This window comes from Pseudophryne corroboree, chromosome 10, assembly GCF_028390025.1.
Source record: "Pseudophryne corroboree isolate aPseCor3 chromosome 10, aPseCor3.hap2, whole genome shotgun sequence".
Taxonomy (NCBI): Eukaryota; Metazoa; Chordata; class Amphibia; order Anura; family Myobatrachidae; genus Pseudophryne; species Pseudophryne corroboree.
Window position 1 is genome coordinate 266,142,140 of NC_086453.1, and position 21,404 is coordinate 266,163,543.

Here is a 21,404-nt window from a genome sequence, read left to right on the forward strand (position 1 = left end):
AAGTCAACCCATGCCTGTACCTATGTCGCAGGGACCTTCGGAGTCCCAAAAGCGCCCACTATCCCAAATAGTTGACACGGATTCTGACTCCAGTGTGGAATATGATGATGCAAAATTACAGCCAAAGGTGGCTAAATGTATTCGATATATGATTATTGCAATCAAAGATGTTTTGCATATCACAGAGGAACCCCCTGTCACTGACACGCGGGTACGCATGTATAAGGGAAAGAAAACTGAGATAAATTTTCCCCCCTCACATGAGCTGAACAAGTTATGTGAAAAAGCTTGGGAATCTCCAGACAAGAAACTGCAGATTCCCAAAAGGATTCTTATGGCGTATCCTTTCCCGCCAACGGACAGGATACGGTGGGAATCATCCCCTAGGGTGGACAAAGCTTTGACACGCTTATCCAAAAAGGTAGCGCTGCCTTCCCAAGATACGGCTACCCTCAGCGATCCTGCTGATCGCAAGCAGGAGGTTACCCTAAAGTCCATTTATACACATTCAGGTACCTTACTCAGACCGGCTATTGCGTCGGCATGGGTGTGTAGTGCTGTAGCAGCATGGACAGATACCTTATCAGCGGAATTTAATACCCTGGATAAGGATACCATCCTATTGACCCTAGGACATATAAAAGATGCTGTCTTATATATGAGAGATGCACAAAGAGACATTGGTCTATTGGGTTCGAGAATCAACGCTATGTCGATCTCGGCTAGAAGAGTTCTTTGGACCCGACAATGGACAGGTGATGCCGACTCAAAAAGGCATATGGAGGTTTTACCTTACATGGGTGAGAAATTGTTTGGGGATGGTCTCTCGGACCTGGTCTCCACTCCTACGGCAGGCAAATCTCTAATTTTTTACTTTATATTCCCTCACAACCTAAAAAAGCACCGCATTATCAAATGCAGTCCTTTCGATCAAATAGAAACAAGAAAGGCCGTGGATCGTCCTTTCTTGCCAGAGGGAAAAAGCTGCACAACACAGCTAGTTCCCAGGAACAGAAGTCCTCCCCAGCCTCTGCAAAATCCACCGCATGACGCTGGGGCTCCACTAAGGGAGTCCGCCCCAGTGGGGGCACATCTTCGAACTTTCAGCCACATCTGGGCCCACTCACAGGTGGATCCCTGGGCAATAGAAATTTTCCCTAGATTACAAACTGGAATTCGAAGAGGTGCCTCCTCGCCGGTTTTTCAAATCGGCTCTGCCAACGTCTCCTCAAGAACGGGAGATAGTGTTAAATGCAATCGACAAATTGTATCTTCAACAGGTGGTGGTCAAGGTTCCCCCGCTTCAACAGGGCAGGGGATATTACTCAACCTTGTTTGTGGTCCCGAAACCGGACGGTTCGGTCAGACCCATTTTAAATTTAAAATCCCTGAACCTATACTTGAAAAGGTTCAAATTCAAGATGGAATCGCTCAGGGCGGTCATTGCCAGCCTGGAAGGGGGAGATTTTATGGTATCTCTGGACATAAAGGATGCATACCTTCATGTTCCCATATATCCACCTCATCAGGCGTACCTGAGATTTGCGGTACAGGATTGTCATTACCAATTTCAGACATTGCCGTTTGGGCTTTCCACGGCCCCGAGAATTTTCACCAAGGTAATGGTGGAAATGATGGTGCTCCTGCGCAAGCAAGGTGTCACAATTATCCCGTACTTGGACGATCTCCTCATAAAAGCGAGATCAAGAGAACAATTACTGAACAGCGTGTCACTTTCACTGACAGTGTTACAGCAACACGGCTGGATTCTCAATACAGGTGGAGTATCCCTTATCCAAAATGCTTGGGACCAGAGGAATTTTGGATATGGGATTTTAACGTATTTTGGAATAATTGCATATCATAATGAGATATTATGGTGATGGGACCTAAATCTAAGCACAGAATGCATTTATGTCACATATACACCTTATACACACAGCCTGAAGGTAATTTTAGCCAATATTTTTTATAACTTTGTGCATTAAACAAAGTGTGTGGACATTCCCACAATTCATTTATGTTTCATATACACCTTATACACACAGCCTGAAGGTCATTTAATACAATATTTTTAATAACTTTGAGTATTAAACAAAGTTTGTGTACATTGAGCCATCAAAAAACAAAGGTTTCACTATCTCAGTCTCACTCAAAGTCCGTATTTCGGATTATTTGGATATGGGATACTCAACCTGTATCCCGAAGTCGCCGCTGGTTCCTACGACTCGTCTACCCTTCTTGGGCATGATTCTTGATACGGACCAGAAAAGGGTGTATCTGCCGATAGAAAAGGCTCAAGAACTCGTGACTTTGGTCAGGAACCTATTGAAACCAAAACAGGTGTCAGTGCATCACTGCACGCGAGTCCTGGGAAAGATGGTGGCATCTTACGAGGCCATTCCATTCGGCAGGTTCCATGCACGGACCTTCCAATGGGACCTACTGGACAAATGGTCCGGGTCGCATCTACAAATGCATCGGTTGATCACCCTGTCCCCCAGGGCCAGGGGGTGTCTCCTGTGGTGGCTGCAGAGTGCCCACCTTCTAGAGGGTCGCAGATTCGGCATTCAGGACTGGGTCCTGGTGACCACGGTCGCGAGCCTCCGAGGTTGGGGTGCAGTCACACAAGGAAGGAACTTCCAGGGTCTTTGGTCAAGTCAGGAGACTTGTCTTCACATCAACATCCTGGAGCTAAGGGCCATATTCAACGCCCTTCATCAAGCGGAGATTTTGCTTCGCGACTTACCAGTTCTGATCCAGTCGGACAACATCACCGCAGTAGCTCATGTAAACCGCCAGGGCGGCACAAGGAGCAGAGTGGCAATGGCGGAAGCCACAAAGATTCTACGCTGGGCGGAAAACCATGTAAGCGCCCTATCAGCAGTGTTCATTCCGGGAGTGGACAACTGGGAAGCAGACTTCCTCAGCAGGCACGACCTGCATCCGGGAGAGTGGGGACTTCATCAGGAAGTCTTCACAGAGATTGCAAGCCAGTGGGGCCTACCCCAGATAGACATGATGGCGTCCCGCCTAAACAAAAAACTGCAAAGGCATTGCGCCAGGTCAAGAGACCCTCAGGCGGTAGCGGTGGATGCACTAGTGACACCGTGGGTGGTCCACTCAGTATATGTTTTTCCTCCTCTTCCTCTCATCCCAAAGGTGTTGAGAATAATAAGAAAAGGAAGAGTTCGGACAATTCTCATTGTTCCAGATTGGCCACGAAGGGCCTGGTACCCGGAATTGCAGGAGATGCTCACAGAAGATCCGTGGCCTCTTCCTCTAAGACAGGACCTGTTGCAACAGGGGCTCTGTCTGTTCCAAGACTTACCGAGGCTGCGTTTGACGGCATGGCGGTTGAACGCCGAATCCTAGCGGAAAAGGGCATTCCGGATGAGGTCATTCCTACTCTGATAAAGGCTAGGAAGGATGTGACCGCTAAACATTATCACCGTATATGGCGTAAATATGTTGCTTGGTGTGAGGCCAGGAATGCTCCTACGGAAGAATTCCATCTTGGCCGTTTCCTTCACTTTCTACAAACTGGAGTGAATTTGGGTCTAAAATTAGGCTCCATTATGGTTCAGATTTCGGCATTATCCATTTTCTTTCAAAAAGAATTGGCTTCACTTCCAGAAATACAAACTTTTGTAAAGGGAGTGCTTCATATTCAGCCTCCTTTTGTACCTCCGGTGGCGCCTTGGGACCTTAACGTGGTTTTGAGTTTCCTTAAGTCGCACTGGTTTGAACCACTTCAGACAGTAGAGTTAAAATATCGCACTTGGAAGTTGGTCATGTTGTTGGCCTTAGCTTCGACTAGGCGAGTGTCCGAATTTTCGGCTTTGTCTCACAAAAGCCCCCTATCTAGTTTTCCATATGGATAGGGCGTAATTGCGGACCCGTCCTCAATTCTTGCCTAAGGTGGTGTCATCCTTTCATATGAACCAACCTATTGTGGTGCCGGTGGCTACACGAGACTTGGAGGATTCCGAGTATCTGGATGTAGTCAGGGCTTTGAAAATTTACGTGGCCAGGACGGCCAAAGTCAGGAAAACTGAAGCGCTGTTTATCCTGTATGCAGCCAACAAGGTTGGCGCTCCTGCTTCAAAGCAGACTATTGCTCGCTGGATCTGTACCACGATTCAGCAGGCGCATACGACGGCTAGATTGCCGTTACCTAAATCAGTCAAGGCCCATTCCACTAGGAAAGTGGGCTCTTCTTGAGCGGCTGCCCGAGTGGTCTCGGCCTTACAGCTGTGCCAAGCGGCTACTTGGTCAGGGGCAAACACGTTTGCGAAATTCTGCAAATTTGATACGCTGGCTGAGGAGGACCTCCTGTTTGCTCATTCGGTGCTGCAGAGTCATCCGCACTCTCCCGCCCGTTTGGGAGCTTTGGTATAATCCCCACGGTCCTTACGGAGTCCCCAGCATCCTCTAGGACGTAAGAGAAAATAAGATTTTAAACCTACCGGTAAATCTTTTTCTCGTAGTCCGTAGAGGATGCTGGGCGCCCGTCCCAAGTGCGGAATATTTCTGCAAGACTTGTATATAGTTTTGCTTACATAAGGGTTATGTTATAGTTTTCATCGGTTTTGGACTGATGCTAAGTTGTTTCATACTGTTAACTGGTTAGTATATCACAAGTTATACGGTGTGATTGGTGTGGCTGGTATGAATCTTGCCCTTGGTTTAACAAAAATCCTTTCCTTGTACTGTCCGTCTCTTCTGGGCACAGTTTCTCTAACTGAGGTCTGGAGGAGGGGCATAGAGGGAGGAGCCAGTGCACACCCAAATCCTAAAGTCTTTCTTAAAGTGCCCATGTCTCCTGCTGAGCCCGTCTATCCCATGGTCCTTACGGAGTCCCCAGCATCCTCTACAGACTACGAGGAAAAGATTTACCGGTAGGTTTAAAATCTTATTTTCTTTCAGACGGAGTTGCTCTGTTTTCAGTTTTTCGCTGCCTGTTTTTTGCCACCTTGATTCTGTTTTTCTTCCCTAATTTTACTCAAAATAGCTTCTCTTCTCCTTGCTGGAAGCGTTTTTAATGCATCTTTTCTTTTCTGACTGCTTTTTTTTTCCGGCAAGCCTATGAGCTGCTTTGTACTCATCATATTTTCCTTCATCCTTCAATTTCTGTCTCCCCATTTTTTCTGCTGGTGTTAGTGCCATCTTACAGTAATTCTTATACAAAACAGATAAAGATAGCTTATTTTATTTTTATTTTTAAGTTTATACTGATCCAGTTAATTCATATGTATGTTACACTAAAAAAAAATTCAAAATATATTGCATTATTAAACTGGTAATCAAATGAATAGCTTGTCTTGTAACTCAGGTTACATGGTAACTCAGGTTACAGAATTTAATTGCATTTTTCATGACTTAAATGTGAATTACATTTTTTCTTTTTTTATAGAGTTGAGTAACATGCATGACAAATGTATACAAAAACAAGTATAAACTAGCAGTATTATTATTTACCCTTAAAAAAAAAAAAAAAAAAAACCCCAAAAAAACAATCCATGTTTTGGTAACTCAGGTTACATGCTAACAGTAGGCTTAAGAAACCTAATATTATGCAAAATCAATAAGGTATTGGGATGTAGTTTTCAATTATTCCTAAACAAAATATAAATGAATACAACATAACGTTTGCTTTACTGCTGACATGTTAAAATGTAAAATATTTTATAGTGTTCACTCTAGGAGTGAAAAGGGGCATGGCGCCGGACTCCGGGGGCATATGTGCGCGCGCGGCAGAAACGGGGCGCGGCCACGCAAATTAGGGGGCGTGGCCACACCTACGTCATTTTAGGGGGTGGTGCGGCGGCCCACAGACGCTACTATAGAGAGCGTCTGTGGCCGGCGACGTCACTGTTGGGGGCGTGCCCAGCACCTCCGTCGGTGCTGGGCTTCCCCCAGCTCTCTCCCAATGCGTGAATGGATGCCGCACGCATGCGCACGGCATCTATACGCGCCGGGAGGGCTGGAAGCGGGCGGCTGTTCTAGCAGGGCGCCGCAAAAGGGGCAGGGCGGGTTTTGCCTGCTAAAAAACGGGCAGGGCGCGGCGCCCTGCTAAAACAGCCTAGAGTGAACACTATTTTCCTTCTAAATGAAAGTGAAAGAATCGTATCCAACTAGCCTGAGAAACACATGGATATGTGGAAGCAGCTAATCTAGTGAAAAAGTTTTTGTAAAAAAAAAAATATTAGTGCTGCCACTTTAACATCTTGTGCTTCAGAATAAACTGAAATAACAAATCATTTAAAATGTTAAAGTTTTTAGTACTTTGTCCCTGTTTTCATGGAATCTCCCTGAATAAGATTGTGACTGACTTGGCAACAGCAAAGACTGCATGTCTCCCAAGTACTAATCCTTCTGCTCCGAAGGCTAAGAGTACCACTTTTCGTTCCTTTCGACCTCCAGGTAAAGCAAAGGGTCAGACGTACCCCGAGACAGGCTTGTACTTTTAAAACCACCAAGCCCAAGTCTAAGCAATCTTGCGCCGCCTGTCAGCCTGCTTCCAAACAGGACAAGCCTGCAGCATGACTGGGTGGGCCTCCCCCCTGGGGGACCCCAGGGTGGGAGGCCGACTTCTGCAGTTCGTCCAGGCATGGTTAAGGACCACTTCGGACGCCTGGGTGCGTGAAGTTGTCTCTCATGGGTACGCTATCTCTTTCAAGAGACGCCCCCCTCAACGGTTCTGCTCGACTGTTATCCCTTTGGATCCGCTGAAAGCACAAACTCTACATTTGGTTGTACAATCTCTCCTAGATACTGGAGTGATTGTGCTGGTACCTCTGTCTCAAAGAGGCAGGGGCTACTATTCCACCCTGTTTCTAGTCCCAGCCTATACTCCATCTCAAATCTTTGAACAAATTTGTGAGGGTATCCAAATTCCATATGTAAATTCTCTGCTCTATTGTACTGGCTATGGAGCCTAAGGACTATATGGTATCCCTGGACATACAGGATGCTTATCTGCACATACCTATTGCCATGTCGTATCAGCAATATCTGCGGTTTGTTATTGGCAACATACATTATCAATTCCAGGCCTTTCCTTTCGGACTAACCACGGCTCCTAGTATCTTAACCAAGGTCATGGCAGTCTTGACGACTCTTCTCTGACGTCAGGGTGACAGAATCATGCCGTATCTGGACGACTTGCTGATCCTGGCAAACTCTATATGATCCTCTATTTACACGTTCAGTTTTCTTTTGTTTTGTCCTATATATTGGGGTTGGGTACAATTACCACCGCTGGGGGTCCCGTAGGTCAGCATAACGACCACGGGATCCCGGTTTACTGACCGCCAGTCACATAACTGCATCCCATATATTGGTTTCTGCAAGGACCCTCCAGAGGATAAATTACCTCATCTGTCCCACGTGTGATACGGTCCTTTACTCTGTGTTGTTTTTTTTGTTTGATTAGACTGAAAATGTGAAGTCTGTGTTGTTTTGATCTTTATTGTTCTGCATTATATTGCGGACACCGCTGCGTAAGTGAAAGACTTATGCAGTCTTTTATTTATTTATTTTTTCATGCTGTCAATTGGACAGGAAATGTTTGGGCATAGCCAGTAACTGAAATCTTATCTTACAGTGCACTCGCATAACACGACATACTGTTCCCTTACTACATTAAATCATTTATATGTACTAGTATTTTTCATTCTTGTACAGTTTGGTTAATTTTATTTTTGCTTTTCCTGCAGCTGCGTCTGAACAGTATCAAGAAGTTGTCTACCATAGCCCTGGCCTTAGGGGTAGAGAGGACTCGGACGGAGCTGCTGCCATTCCTTACTGGTAGGTATTTTATAGCACAATCTGCTGCACTTGCTCCTTGTCATAGTAATACAGTGGTCCTTACATTTTGTAGGAATCCTACAGCTATACATATTGAATACAAACTTAAGTGAGCATTATAATTTGCAATGGCTGGAGCATAATGCCGTGGGCCGGATTCTTAGCACCAGTGACTGGGAAATGCCCTAAATAGATAGAGCAAGGTACAAACACTGTTGTTGGTGTTAAAAGTATTGAACACTGGAAGATCTTCACCGTCTTCTGATTGATTTTCACAGGTCCGCAAAATATTTGCAAGTTACAGGTAGCAGATAGAGCTGTGAGTAGGACCAATTTGATCAAGAAATAGGGAGCCCCTTCTCCAGAATCCAGCATACATAAACAGCAGGCAAGGAACCTTAGAAGTTGCAGGAGGTCACAGCATCAGTGTGGATCTGTGGGGGGAGCACCAGACCCCCACACCGTCCCTCAGCCTCAAGGGACCTTTGTGTAACAAACAATGCAGAACTCCCTACAGCTGCATAGATGAAGAGCCAAGATGGCTCGGCCAAGATCAGAAAGCATGGATACGGGTAGGCACCCAGAGACCCTGTTAGTGCCCGTATCGTGGCCTCCCACAGAGGCCGCAACATTGACCGGAGGTGGTCAAGCAGCATCGGAGCTGTAACAGGCTGTTGCCAAAATCAAAGATTGTGCTGATGTATGAATCTCAGTAGGAGACAGATGGGCCAAACACTACTGGAGCATGAAAGGCTAAGTATAGAAGATCTTGCTGCTAAAACAGATGAAAAACAGCCGCCCCCCCACCTTAAACAGGGCCACTAGAACGTTGGCTAACTGATTTAATCTCAGAATCTGAGGAAGTACAGGAGGGGGGTTAGAGCCTATTGCAGAGGATTCCACTCCTGCACAGGGTATGGAGTCCCTCATTCTTGCTATCAGGGATCTATTAAAATTCCCTTTGGAAGACGCGGCTGTACCGCACTCGTTTTTCTTGACACAGAAGAAGCTCAGTGTCACTTTTCCTAATTCACCAGAACTAGATTACCTATTTAAGCAAGCCTGGAAAATTCCTGATAAAAAGTTTCAGGTTACAAGGGTTTTACACATATTCCCATTTACACCCCCAGCCGTAGACTAATCTGTCTCCCGCCTCTTTAAAAAGGCGGTGTTACCAGCTACTGGCTCCTTTCAACTAAAGGGACCCTGGGATAGAAAAATAGCAACTGCACACATCTATTTATACAGCGGCTGGCGTATCACACAGACCTGTGATAGCGGGTTGCTGGATGACTCATGCCATCCATACCTGGGCTACTCAAATTCAAGAGAGCCTTACAGGGGATATGCCCCATGTCACTATGGTGACCCTCATCAAGCACATTCACGACGCTGCACGTGTCCTGTGTGACTCTCTCTCTAGGAAATAGGCACTATCAATGCTAGGACTACTATCATGGCAGTGTCGGCACGCAGGGCGTTTTGGCAGCGTCAGTGGATTGCGGATTCCAAGCGCAGTGTGGAGGCTATTCCCTTCTCAGGAGAGTGGCTATTTGGGGTTGAGTTAGATACATGGATTTCTAAGATTACTGCAGGAAAAGCCACATTTCTACCCTATGGGGCCCCGCTGGCTAGGCGTTCCTACCCGAGGCAGTCTACCCAGTCCTTTCGGACTAACAGGTTCAGATCAAGAGCCAGAGGTGCGGTGCCTCCAATGCAACACGAGGCACCAGAGGTAATGCAAGACAACCAACTACTGCCGGTTCTCAGGAACCAAGCACCAGTTCGGCTTCCATAAAAGCCTCAGCATGACGGTTGGCCCCCTACCCTGAGGGGATCTCGAGGTGGGAGCTCGACATCTTCAGCCGCATCTGGGAAACCTCCTGCCAGGATACCTGGGTAAAGGACCTCCTTTCTCAGGGCTACAAGCTGGAGTTCGACGGCGCTACTCCCCAACGATTTTTCAAATCAAGCTTACCAGTTTTGGAGGATACACGAGTTAGGTTACAACTGGCCATCCTAAAGTTGGTCCAGTCCCAAGTCATTGTTCCAGTGCCACTACAACAACGAGGAAAGGGTTATTACTCCAACCTATTTGTAGTACCGAAGCCAGACTGTTCGGTAATGCCCATTCTGAATATAAAATCTCTGAGCCCTTACCTAAAGGTTTTCAAGTTCAAGATGGAATCTCTGAAAGCAGTGATTGCTGGAGTTTGTGGTTTCTCTGGATATAATGGATGCTTACCTTCATATCCCAGTTTGGCCACTTCATCAGGCTTACCTGCGGTTTGACCTGCTGAACTATCACTACCAGTTCCAGGCGCTACCCTTCGGCCTGTCCACAGCTCCGAGGGTCTTCACAAAGGTGATGGCGGAGATGATGTTCCTATTGCGGGTCCAGGGGGTCAATATTGTCCCTTATCTGGACGATCTCTTGATAAAAGCAAGATCCAGGGAGCTTTTATTGCTCCATATAGACCGCACTATCCAACTTCTGTCACGCCATGGGTGGATCCTTAATCTACAGAAGTCCCACCTGGAGCCAACTCGGCTGCTCCTGTTCCTGGGAATGTTGCTGGATACTATGGCCCAGAAAGTGTTCCTCCCAGAGGACAAAGCAAGAACACTTCAGGAGATGGTACGACTAGTCCTACGGACTACTCGGATATCCATTCATCTTTGCATAAAATTGTTGGGAAAGATGGTGGCCTCCTACGAGGCCATTCAATACGGAAGGTTCCATGCCAGAACGTTTCAATTGGATCGCCTGAGCAAGTGGTCCGGATCACATCTTCAGATGCACCGGATAATACGTCTGTCACCTCAGGCCATGATCTCGCTCCTGTGGTAGTTACAGTCCTCCAACCTTCTGGAAGGTTGCAGTTTTGGGATTCAGGATTGGATCCTCCTCACTACAGATGCGAGTCTGAGAGGATGGAGAGCTGTTACCCAGGGTACTCCGTTCCAGGGCTGGTGGTCAGCCCACGAAGCCCTTCTTCCAATCAACATTCTAGAACTGCGGGCGCTCTACAATGCTCTGCTTCAGACCTCTCCTCTGCTCAGGGATCGATTCAAGTTCAGTCGAACAACGCCACGGCAGTGGCTTACATAAATCGACAAGGAGGGACAAAAAGCAGAGCCTGCGTGCGAGAGGTGTCAAAAATATTCTTCTGGGCAGAAAGACACGCAATAGCGTTGCCCGCCATCTTCATTCCGGGGGTGGACAACTGGGAAGCGGACTATCTCAGTCGCCGCGATCTCCATCCAGGAGAGTGGGGTCTCCAACAGCTGTTTCAACAGATCGACTTGTGGGGCTGCCCACAGATAGACATGATAGCTTCTCGACTCAACAAGAAGCTTTGCTGGTATTGCTCAAGAACCAGGAACCCTTATGCGAGGGCAATAGTCGCACTGACGTTTCCTTGGCCTTATTGGTTGGTCTACCTGTTTCCTCTGATTACGTTGCTCCCGAGGGTGCTCAAACGAATCGGGGGATCCAGACAATTCTGATTACCCCCGGATTGGCCTCGGAGGGCATGGTACGCAGATCTTCTGGACATGTCTGTGACAGACCCTTGGCCTCTGCAACTGAGAGAGGATATTCTGCAACAAAGACCGTTCGTCTACCCGGACTTACGGCGACATCGTTTGACGGCTTGGAAGTTCAGCAGAACATCCTAGCTCACAAAGGCCTTTTACAAGAAGGTTATTGCAACCATGGTTCAGGCCAGAAAGCATGTAACATCAAAACACTATCATCCATGTTTGGAGGAGATATGTCTCTTGGTGCGAGGAATGCACATATCCACCTGCAGAGTTCCACTTAGGACGTTTCTTACGTTTCCTGCAGGCTGGTGTGGGTAAGGGCTTACGTCTGGGTTCTCTCAAGGTCCAGATTTCAGCGCTCTCTCAATTTTCTTCCAGAAGAAGTTGACAGTGTTGCCAGAAGTTCAGACCTTCTTGCAGGGAGTTCTACTCATCCAACCTCCTTTTGTGCCGCCCACGGCACCCTGGGACTTCAGTGTGGTGTTGGAATTTCTACAGTCCTCCTGTAAAATTCCTCCTGATTTTGTACCTTTTTGATGAAGGTAGAAGACAAGTACCTCACGTGGAAGACTGTGATGTTACTGTCCCTGGCTTTTGCTAGGCATGTCTCAGAATTTGGGGCCTTATCGTGTAAAAGTCCCTACGTGGTCTTCTACGAAGACAGAGCTGAGCTCAGGACTAGACAGCAGTTCCTGCCGAAGGTTGTCTCTGCATTCCACTTAAATCAACCGATTGTAGTCCCTCAAGTTCTGGTGCATCTGCTCCTCCGGAGTCGTTAGATGCTGTGCGAGCCTTGAAGATCTATATCAGGAGGATGGCTCGGATCAGGAAGACGGATTCCCTGTTTATGCTCTATGAAGCGCAGAAAAAGGGTTGCCCTGTTTCTAAGCAGTCCATTGCTCGTTGGATTAGGCTGACTATTCAACAGGCCTATGGGGGTCATTCCGAGTTCGCTCGTTGCCGATTTTCGCAACGGAGCGATTAAGGCAAAAATGCGCATGGTACGCAGTGCGCATGCGGTAAGTATTTTAGCATCAAAACTTAGTAGATTTACTCACGTCCAAACGAAGAACTTTCATCGTTGAAGTGATTGGAGTGTGATTGACAGGAAGTGGGTGTTTCTGGGTGGAAACTGGCCGTTTTCTGGGAGTGTGCAGAAAAACGCAGGCGTGCCAGGAAAAAACGCTGGCGTGTCTGGAGAAACGGGTGAGTGGCAGGCCGAACGCAGGGCGTGTTTGTGACGTCAAGCCAGGAACGAAACGACCTGAGCTGATCGCATTCTGTGAGTAGGTCTGGAGCTACTCAGAAACTGCTAAGAATTTTCTATTCGCAATTCTGCTAATCTTTCGTTCGCTATTCTGCTAAGCTAAGATACACTCCTAGAGGGTGGCGGCCTAGCGTGTGCAATGCTGCTAAAATCTGCTAGCGAACGAACAACTCGGAAAGATCCCCTATGTGTCGGCAGCCTTGCCTGTTCCACAGTCTTTGAAGGCCCACTCTACAAGTTTGGTGGGTCTTCCTGGGTGGCTGCCCGTGGAGTCTCGGCCTTACAACTACACAGTGCTGCTACCTGGTCGGGGAAGAACATTTTTGTGAAGTTCTACAAGTTTGATACCCTGGCCAAAGAGGATACCCAGTTTGGGCAGGCGGTACTGCAGGCGACTCTGCCCGTTCTGGAAGCCTTGGGACGTCCCCATTGTATTAAGTGAACCCCAGTATCCCTTATGGATGCTAGAGAAAACGGGATATTAATTCCTACCGGTAAATCCCTTTCTTGAAGTCCATAAGGGATACTGGGCGCCCGCCTCATTGCGTTGACTTGTCTGCAGGGTTTTCTTTTCCAAAAGTAACCTGTTCAGCTGTTGCTGTTTTGTTCCAGCCATTGGATTGTTTTATGTTATGGTGGGGTGTAGTATGGCTGACCGCCGGTCAGCTTACCGACGCCGGGATCCCGGCAGCATACCGGCGGGGATGGGCGAGTGGAGCGGTCGCCACGGTTTCTATTCCCACTCTATGGGTGTCGTGGACACCCACGAGTGGAAATAGTCCCTGTTGGTCGGCATGCCGACCATCGGGATACTGAGCCGGCGGGATGGTGGAGGTCATGTGACTGTCGGTCAGCAGACCGCCGGTCACATGAATACCACCCGTTATGGTGTGCTGGTGTATGAATCTCACCATTCATTGTTATGTTCCTTCTCTCAAGTATGTCCTTTCTCCTTCGGGTACTATTTTACTTACAACTGCCTGTGGGAGGTGGCATAGAGGGGTGGAGCCAGCACACCCATTGAGAGAATGCCAAAAGTGTGCAAAGCTGTCATCAAAGCAAAAGGGGGCTACTTTGAGGAATCTAAAATATAAAACCTATTTTGATTTGTTTAACACTTTTTTTTTGTTTACAACATAATTCCATACGTATTCTTTCATAGTTTGGATGTCTTAAGTATTAATCTACAATGTAGAAAATAATTAAAATAAATACCATTGAATGAGAAGGTGTGTCCAAACTTTTGACTGGTACTGTATAAGATCACAACGGTCTTATTTGTGGTGATTAACCATTAAGAATATATCATAGAGTTGACGCATGCAGTGTAAATTCATATACAGCTTTTCAATTTGTGTGATTTCCGCAATTGCAGACACCATCTATGATGAAGATGAGGTGCTTTTGGCACTGGCTGAACAGCTGGGAAGTTTCACCACTCTGGTTGGAGGACCAGAATTTGTCCACTGTCTGCTGGTAAGTACACATTTCACATTACTTCCAGTAGAACTGTGGCTGTTGTCACGTATGTACATGTTTTCTCTTTGATATGGACATTGAACTTACATTGTGATCAACATCCGGGTGTGGGGGGTGGAGCAATGATCATAGTGATTGTACGTTTCAGCTATTGTGCAGTATGGTGTGGTAAAAGCTTACCCTATAGGGGGTACACACGGGGTGATCAGCTAATTTCTAAGCAATCTGACTAGATTGCTTAGAAATTAGCTGAACATCGCTCCGTGTGTAGGGGTGCCGGTGACAGCGATGCGCAGTCCCGCGCGTCGCTATCGCCGGTGCAGTCTAGCAGGTCGCTCATTTCACCGCTGGGTCAAATGAGCGGCCCCCCGTCTGTTCCTCGCTCAGCACACATTGCGCTGTGCTGAGCGGGGGGAGAGTTGTGTGCTGAGCGGTTTGTGCTAGATCGCTCAGCACACATCTCTGGGGAAATCTCTCCGTCCGTACGGCCCTTATGAAGTGTCCTGGTTTTTATTCATATATGCTGTTCACGCATAACTTTGCTGCAGTCATGCTCTGGCTGGAGAAGTGATTGGAATCTATGTAATCAAACACACTGCCGCTAGTCAAGTTCCTGTATTGTTATGTAAGGTTGACCAGTGTAGAATTCAGGAGCCGTCTTTATCTGGCCCATGTCTTGTCTGGACTTCCGCAAATTTGAGTTATTCACTGTATTATGTGTTGCTGCTAATCCATTACGTGGACTGTCTATAGCTTGGTGCAGTTACTTAGTGCCACCCAGAGTGCTTTGCTTTCTAGGGACTTTCTGTAGTGCCAATTTCATATAAAATCACTGGAAAGTAAACTGCAAGGTTTAACTGTCATATCTGTGATCAAGGAGGGATGTCTCAAATATCCACATATATTAACTGCTTTTTACACCTTTTTATTTGAATTTGTAGTGGCAGAGAGATTCCCCCCCCCCCCCCCCCCCCCTTGTATTTAATCTCCTGTTGCGGATCTATGGGGTAGTTCTTCCTCATCTCTGTAGTCCCTGTTCCATCAAGAGACATGAAAGTTGTTAGAATATTGTCTTGTCCCTTTTTGTCTTTTCTTGGCTAGAGCTACAAAGCTTACATCTGCTTCCCCATTTCCTGCCAATGTAGTTTGTGCGTCAGCAAGTGAAGCTGCCAAAGTCTTGGATATCTTGTGAGCCCTTTTCGCCTTCTAGAGTGAGCGGCTTGCAAGTCTTGCGGTTCTTCAGACACTGGGTGCCATCTGGGGGGTCCTACTCTCCTGGCTCCTGGCCCAAGCTTGTCTTCAGTTTGGCAGCTCTCAAATTATTTTTATCAACGTCACCAGCTCAGTTGAAAGTAATTTCTGTAGGTTGGTAGCAGATGCTGCTTGAACAAAACAGGCAGCACCAGGTGGTCTTGTGAGTATACACATTATAAGCTTATGGTGCCGTAGGAATTACAGTAATCAGTGAGTGCTCAGACTCTATGTACATCCTATGAAAGTTCCCATAATACGCAACAGGGAAACTGCACCTAGTTGGTCACGGTTGCTTCTGAGTTTCACGGAGCATATGCGGCTCCTCCTGTCCTGCATCTCTGAATAAGCTTTCTGGCTCTCTGGGACAAGATTCTATGATGGTGGAGGGTGTCCTGTGGCTCATAACGCCTGGTTTGCAAATCCTCCTGGTTTAGGGGAGCGCAGATAATTGCCTTTCCAAACCTAGCCTTTGATGTTATGTGTTCTTAGAGTGAAAATACTTGAAATTAAAATTGAATGGATTGACTGTAATTGTAGCTCTTTCAGTGAGTGCTTTAAGGCCGAGGTGAAGGGAAGGGGGGGGGGGGGGAGAGATTCCCAAAGTTGCTGGGGAGAGGATTTTGTTTAGCACAGCAGTTCTTGATGTAAAGCGAAGCGACGTTAGGTTTCAATTATACATAATGTTCAAAACAACAAATCCTAGCACAATCGCTAGCTGATTATAGTCAGGTGCACTTCAGCCGCGGTGTCTTCTTCCCAAGGCTGCTAACTGCTCAAAAACCAAGAACCTTTGCTATACCGGCACCTCCTTTTTGAACTGTCCAGCACTTGGACATTTATTGCCAGCTATGGCTTTTTTCTCATGTATTTACGTTTTTCCCATTCAGCCATGTGTTTTGGGTAAAGATAATCTTAAAGTTGTTCCATTTCTAAACAGTTATATTTTGCTTTCTAAATATTGCATTTAATATTGACCAGTTACTTTTAAAGTGAATGTTCAAAATGATTTGAGGGATTACTTTAACTAACACACACACACACACACACACTCACTCTCTCTCTCTCTCTCTCTCTCTCTCTCTCTCTCTCTCTCTCTCTCTCTCTCTCTCTCTCTCTCTCTCTCTCTCTCTCTCTCTCTCTCTCTCTCTCTCTCTCTCTCATACATTGGGGCAGATGCATTAAGCCTGGAAGGGACGAAGAGGTGATGAAGCAGTGATAAGTGCAAGGTGATAACGCACAAGCCAATCGGCTCCTAACTGTCATTTCTCTAACGTCCTAGTGGATGCTGGGGACTCCGTCAGGACCATGGGGAATAGCGGCTCCGCAGGAGACAGGGCACAAAAGCAAGCTTTTAGGATCACATGGTGTGTACTGGCTCCTCCCCCTATGACCCTCCTCCAAGCCTCAGTTAGGTTTTTGTGCCCGTCCGAGAAGGGTGCAATCTAGGTGGCTCTCTTAAAGAGTTGCTTAGAAAAAGTTTTTAGGTTCTTTATTTTCAGTGAGTCCTGCTGGCAACAGGCTCACTGCATCGAGGGACTTAGGGGAGAGAATTTCAACTCACCTGCGTGCAGGATGGATTGGATTCTTAGGCTACTGGACACCATTAGCTTCAGAGGGAGTCGGAACACAGGTCTCGCCCTGGGGTTCGTCCCGGAGCCGCGCCGCCGACCCCCTTGCAGATGCTGAAGATTGAAGAGGTCCGGAACCAGGCGGCAGAAGACTTTTCAGTCTTCCTCAGGTAGCGCACAGCACTGCAGCTGTGCGCCATTGTCTGTCAGCACACTTCCCACAGCGATCACGGAGGGTGCAGGGCGCGGGGGGGGGGGCGCCCTGGCAGCAATGTAGAATACCTGTATGGCGAAAAATACATCACATATAGCCCTTGAGGCTATATGGATGTATTTAACCCCTGCCAGACTTCACAATCTCCGGAGAAGAAGCCAGCCGAAAAGGGGGCGGGGCCTATTCTCCTCAGCACACAGCGCCATTTTCCCTCACAGAAAGGCTGAGGGGAAGGCTCCCAGGCTCTCCCCTGCACTGCACTACAGAAACAGGGTTAAAACAGAGAGGGGGGGCACTGATTTGGCGATATACATATATATTAAATGCTATATGGGAGGAACACTTATATAAGGGTTGTCCCTGTATAATTATAGCATTTTGGTGTGTGCTGGCAAACTCTCCCTCTGTCTCCCCAAAGGGCTAGTGGGTCCTGTCCTCTATCAGAGCATTCCCTATGTGTGTGCTGTATGTCGGTACGTGTGTGTCGACATGTATGAGGAAAATGTTGGTGAGGAGGCGGAGCAAATTGCCTGTAATGGTGATGTCACTCTCTAGGGAGTCGACACCGGAATGGATGGCTTACTTATGGAATTACGTGATAATGTCAACACGCTGCAAGTGGGTTGACGACATGAGACGGCCGGCGAACAAATTAGTACCGGTCCAGGCGTCTCAGACACCGTCAGGGGCTTGTAAAAACGCCCATTTACCTCAGTCGGTCGACATAGACCCAGACACGGACACTGATTTCAGTGTCGACGGTGAAGAAACAAACGTATTTTCCTTTAGGGCCACACGTTAAGGGCAATGAAGGAGGTGTTACATATTTCTGATACTCCAAGTACCACAAAGAAGGGTATTATGTGTGAGGTGAAAAAACTACCTGTAGTTTTTCCTGAATCAGATAAATTAAATGAAGTGTGTGATGATGCGTGGGTTTCCCCCGATAGAAAATTATTGGCGGTATACCCTTTCCCGCCAGAAGTTAAGGCGCATTGGGAAACACCCCTCAGGGTGGATAAGGCGCTCACATGCTTATCAGAAAAATATCCTAAAAAGTATACACACACATGCTGGTGTTATACTGTGACCAGCGATCGCCTCAGCCTGGATGTGCAGAGCTGAGGTGGCTTGGTCGGATTCCCTGACTAAAAATATTGATACCCTTGACAGGGACAGTATTTTATTGACTATAGAGCATTTAAAGGATGCATTTCTATATATACGAGATGCGCAGAGGGATATTTGCACTCTGGCATCAAGAGTAAATGCGATGTCCATATCTGCAAGAAGATGTTTATGGACACGACAGTGGTCAGGGGATGCAGATTCCAAACGGCACAAAGATGTATTGCCGTATAAAAGGGGAGGAGTTATTTGGGGTCGGTCCATGGGACCTGGTGGCCACGGCAACTGCTGGAAGATCCACTGTTTTTTACCCTAAGTCACATCTCTGCAGAAAAAGACACCGTCTTTTCAGCCTCAGTCTTTTCGTCCCTATAAGATATCTGCCCAGGGATAGAGGAAAGGGAAGAAGACTGCAGCAGGCAGTCCATTCCCAGTAACAGAAGCCCTCCACCGCTTCTACTAAGTTCTCAGCATGACGCTGGGACCGTACAGGACCCCTGGATCCTACAAGTAGTATCAAAGGGGCACAGATTGGAATGTCGAGGCGTTTCCCCCCTCGCAGGTTCCTGTAGTCTGCTGTACCAATGTCCCCCTCCGACAGGGAGGCAGTATTGAAAACAATTCACAAGCTGTATTCCCAGCAGGTGATAATAAAATTACCCCTCCTACAACAAGGAAAGGGGTATTGTTCCACACTATAGGGTGGTACTGAAGCCAGAAGGCTAGGTGAGACCGATTCTAAATCTGAAAAATTTGAACACTTACAAGGGTTCAAATCCAGATGGAGTCACTCAGAGCAGTGATAGCGAACTGGGAACAAGGGGACTATATGGTGTCCCGGGACATCAGGGATGCTTACCTCCATGTCCCAAAATTTGCTTTTCTCACCAAGGGTACCTCAGGTTCGTGGTACAGAACTGTCACTATCAGTTTCAGACGATGCCGTTGGAGTGTCCAAGGCACCCCGGGTCTTTACCAAGGTAATGACCGAAATGAGGATTCGTCTTCAAAGAAAATGGACGACCTCCTGATAAGAACAAGGTCCAGAGAACAGTTGGAGGTCGGAGTAGCACTATCTCAAGTAGTTCTACGACAGCACGGGTGGATTCTAAATATTCCAAAACCGCAGTTGTTCCGACGACACGTCTGCTGGTCCTAGGGATGATTCTGGACACAGTCCAGGAAAAGGGTGTTTCTCCCAGAGGAGAAAGCCAGGGAGTTATCCGAGCTAATCGGGATCCTCCTAAAACCAGGAAAAGTGTCAGTGCATCATTGCACAAGAGTCCTGGTAAAAAATGGTGGCTTATTACGAAGCGCTTCCATTCGGCAGATTTCACGCAAGAACTCTTCAGTGGGATCTGCTGGACAAATGGTCCGGATCGCATCTTCAGATGCATCAGCGGATAACCCTATATCCAAGGACAAGGGTGTCTCTCCTGTGGTGATTACAGAGTGCTCATCTTCTAGAGGGCCGCAGATTCGGCATTCAGGATTGGATGCTGGTAACCACGGAGGCCAGCCTGAGAGGCTGGGGAGCAGTCACACAGGGAAAAAATTTCCAGGGAGTGTGATCAAGTCTGGAGAATTCTCTCCACATAAATGGAGCTAAGAGCAAATTTGTAATGCTATAAGCTTAGCAAGGCCTCTGCTTCAAGGTCAGCCGGTATTGATCCAGTGGGATAACATCACGGCAGTCGCCCACGTAAACAGATAGGGCGGCACAAGAAGCAGGAGGGCAGTGGTCAAAACTGCAAGGATTTTTCGCTAGACGGAAAATCATGTGATAGCACTGTCAGCAGTGTTCATTCCGGGAGTGGACGACTGGGAAGCAGACTTCCTCAGCAGGCACGACCTCCACCCGGGAGAGTGGGAACTTCATCGGGAAGTTTTCCGCATGATTGTGAACCGTTGGGAAAGACCAAAGGTGGAAATGATGGCGTCCCGCCCGAACAAAAAACGGGACAGGTATTGCGCCAGGTCACGAGACCTTCAGGCGATAGCTGTGGACGTCCTGGTAACACCGTGGGTGTAACAGTCGGTGTATGTGTTCCCTCTTCTGCTTCTCATAACCAAGGTATTGAGAATTATAAGACGTAGAGGAGTAAGAACTATACTCGTGGCTCCGGATTGGCCAAGAGGGACTTGGTACCCGGAACTTCAAGAGATGCTCACAGAGGACTAATGGCCTCGGGAGCTAAGATGGGATTTGCTTTCAGCAAGAACCATGTCTGTTCCAAGAGGAACCGTGGCATCTGCCTCTAAGAAAGGACCTGCTCCAGCAGGGACCTTGTCTGTTCCAAGACTTAACGCGACTGCGTGTGACGGCCTGGCGGTTGAACACCGGATCCTAAGGGAAAAGGCATTCCGGAAGAGGTCATACCTACCCTGGTCAAAGCCAGGAAGGAGGTGACCGCACAACGTTACCACCACATGTGGTGAAAATATGTTGCGTGGGTGAGGCCAGGAAGGCCCCACGAAAAAATTTCAACTAGGTCGATTTCTGCACTTCCTGAAAACAGGAGTGTCTATGAGCCTCAAATTGGGGTCCATTAAGGTTCAAGTTTCGGCCCTGTAGATTTTCTTCCAGAAAAAATTGGCTTCAATTCCTCAAGTCCAGACGTTTGTCAAGGGAGTATTGCATATACAGCCCCTTGTGTGCCTCCAGTGGCACCGTGGGATCTCAACGTAGTGTTGGGATTCCTCAAATCATATTGGTTTGAACCGATCAAATCTGTGGATTTGAAATATCTCACATGGAAAGGGACCATGTTGTGGCCCTGGCCTCGGCCAGGCGATTGTCAGAATTGGGGGCTTTGTCTTAAAAAAAGCTCATATTTGTTTTTCCATTCGGACAGGGCAGAACTGCGGACTCGTCCCCAGTTTCTTCCTAAGGTGGTGTCAGCGTTTCGCCTGAAACAACATATTGTGGTGCCTGCGGCTACTAGGGACTTGGAGGACTCCAAGTTGCTAGACGTTGTCGGGGCCCTAAAAAAAAAAAAAAAATATATAATGTTTCATTTTTGGATAGAAGTTGCTATTTGCTCTCACTGACAGCATCTTGCACTGCATAATGCTGGACAGTTATTAAAGGGGCAACAATACAGCTTAGAAACACATGTCTTCATTTGTGATTCAT

At 47.3% G+C, this 21,404-nt stretch overlaps 1 protein-coding gene across 1 annotated transcript in view; it reads left to right on the forward strand.

Moving 5' to 3' along the window:
* Positions 1-21,404, forward strand: part of PPP2R1B (protein phosphatase 2 scaffold subunit Abeta) — a 138,302-nt gene that overhangs the window by 43,808 nt on the left and 73,090 nt on the right. The window contains exons 2-3 of the mRNA XM_063943257.1: positions 7,722-7,812; positions 14,001-14,101. Of these exons, the coding sequence (XP_063799327.1) occupies positions 7,722-7,812; positions 14,001-14,101 (192 nt within the window). The remainder of the gene's footprint in view (positions 1-7,721; positions 7,813-14,000; positions 14,102-21,404) is intronic.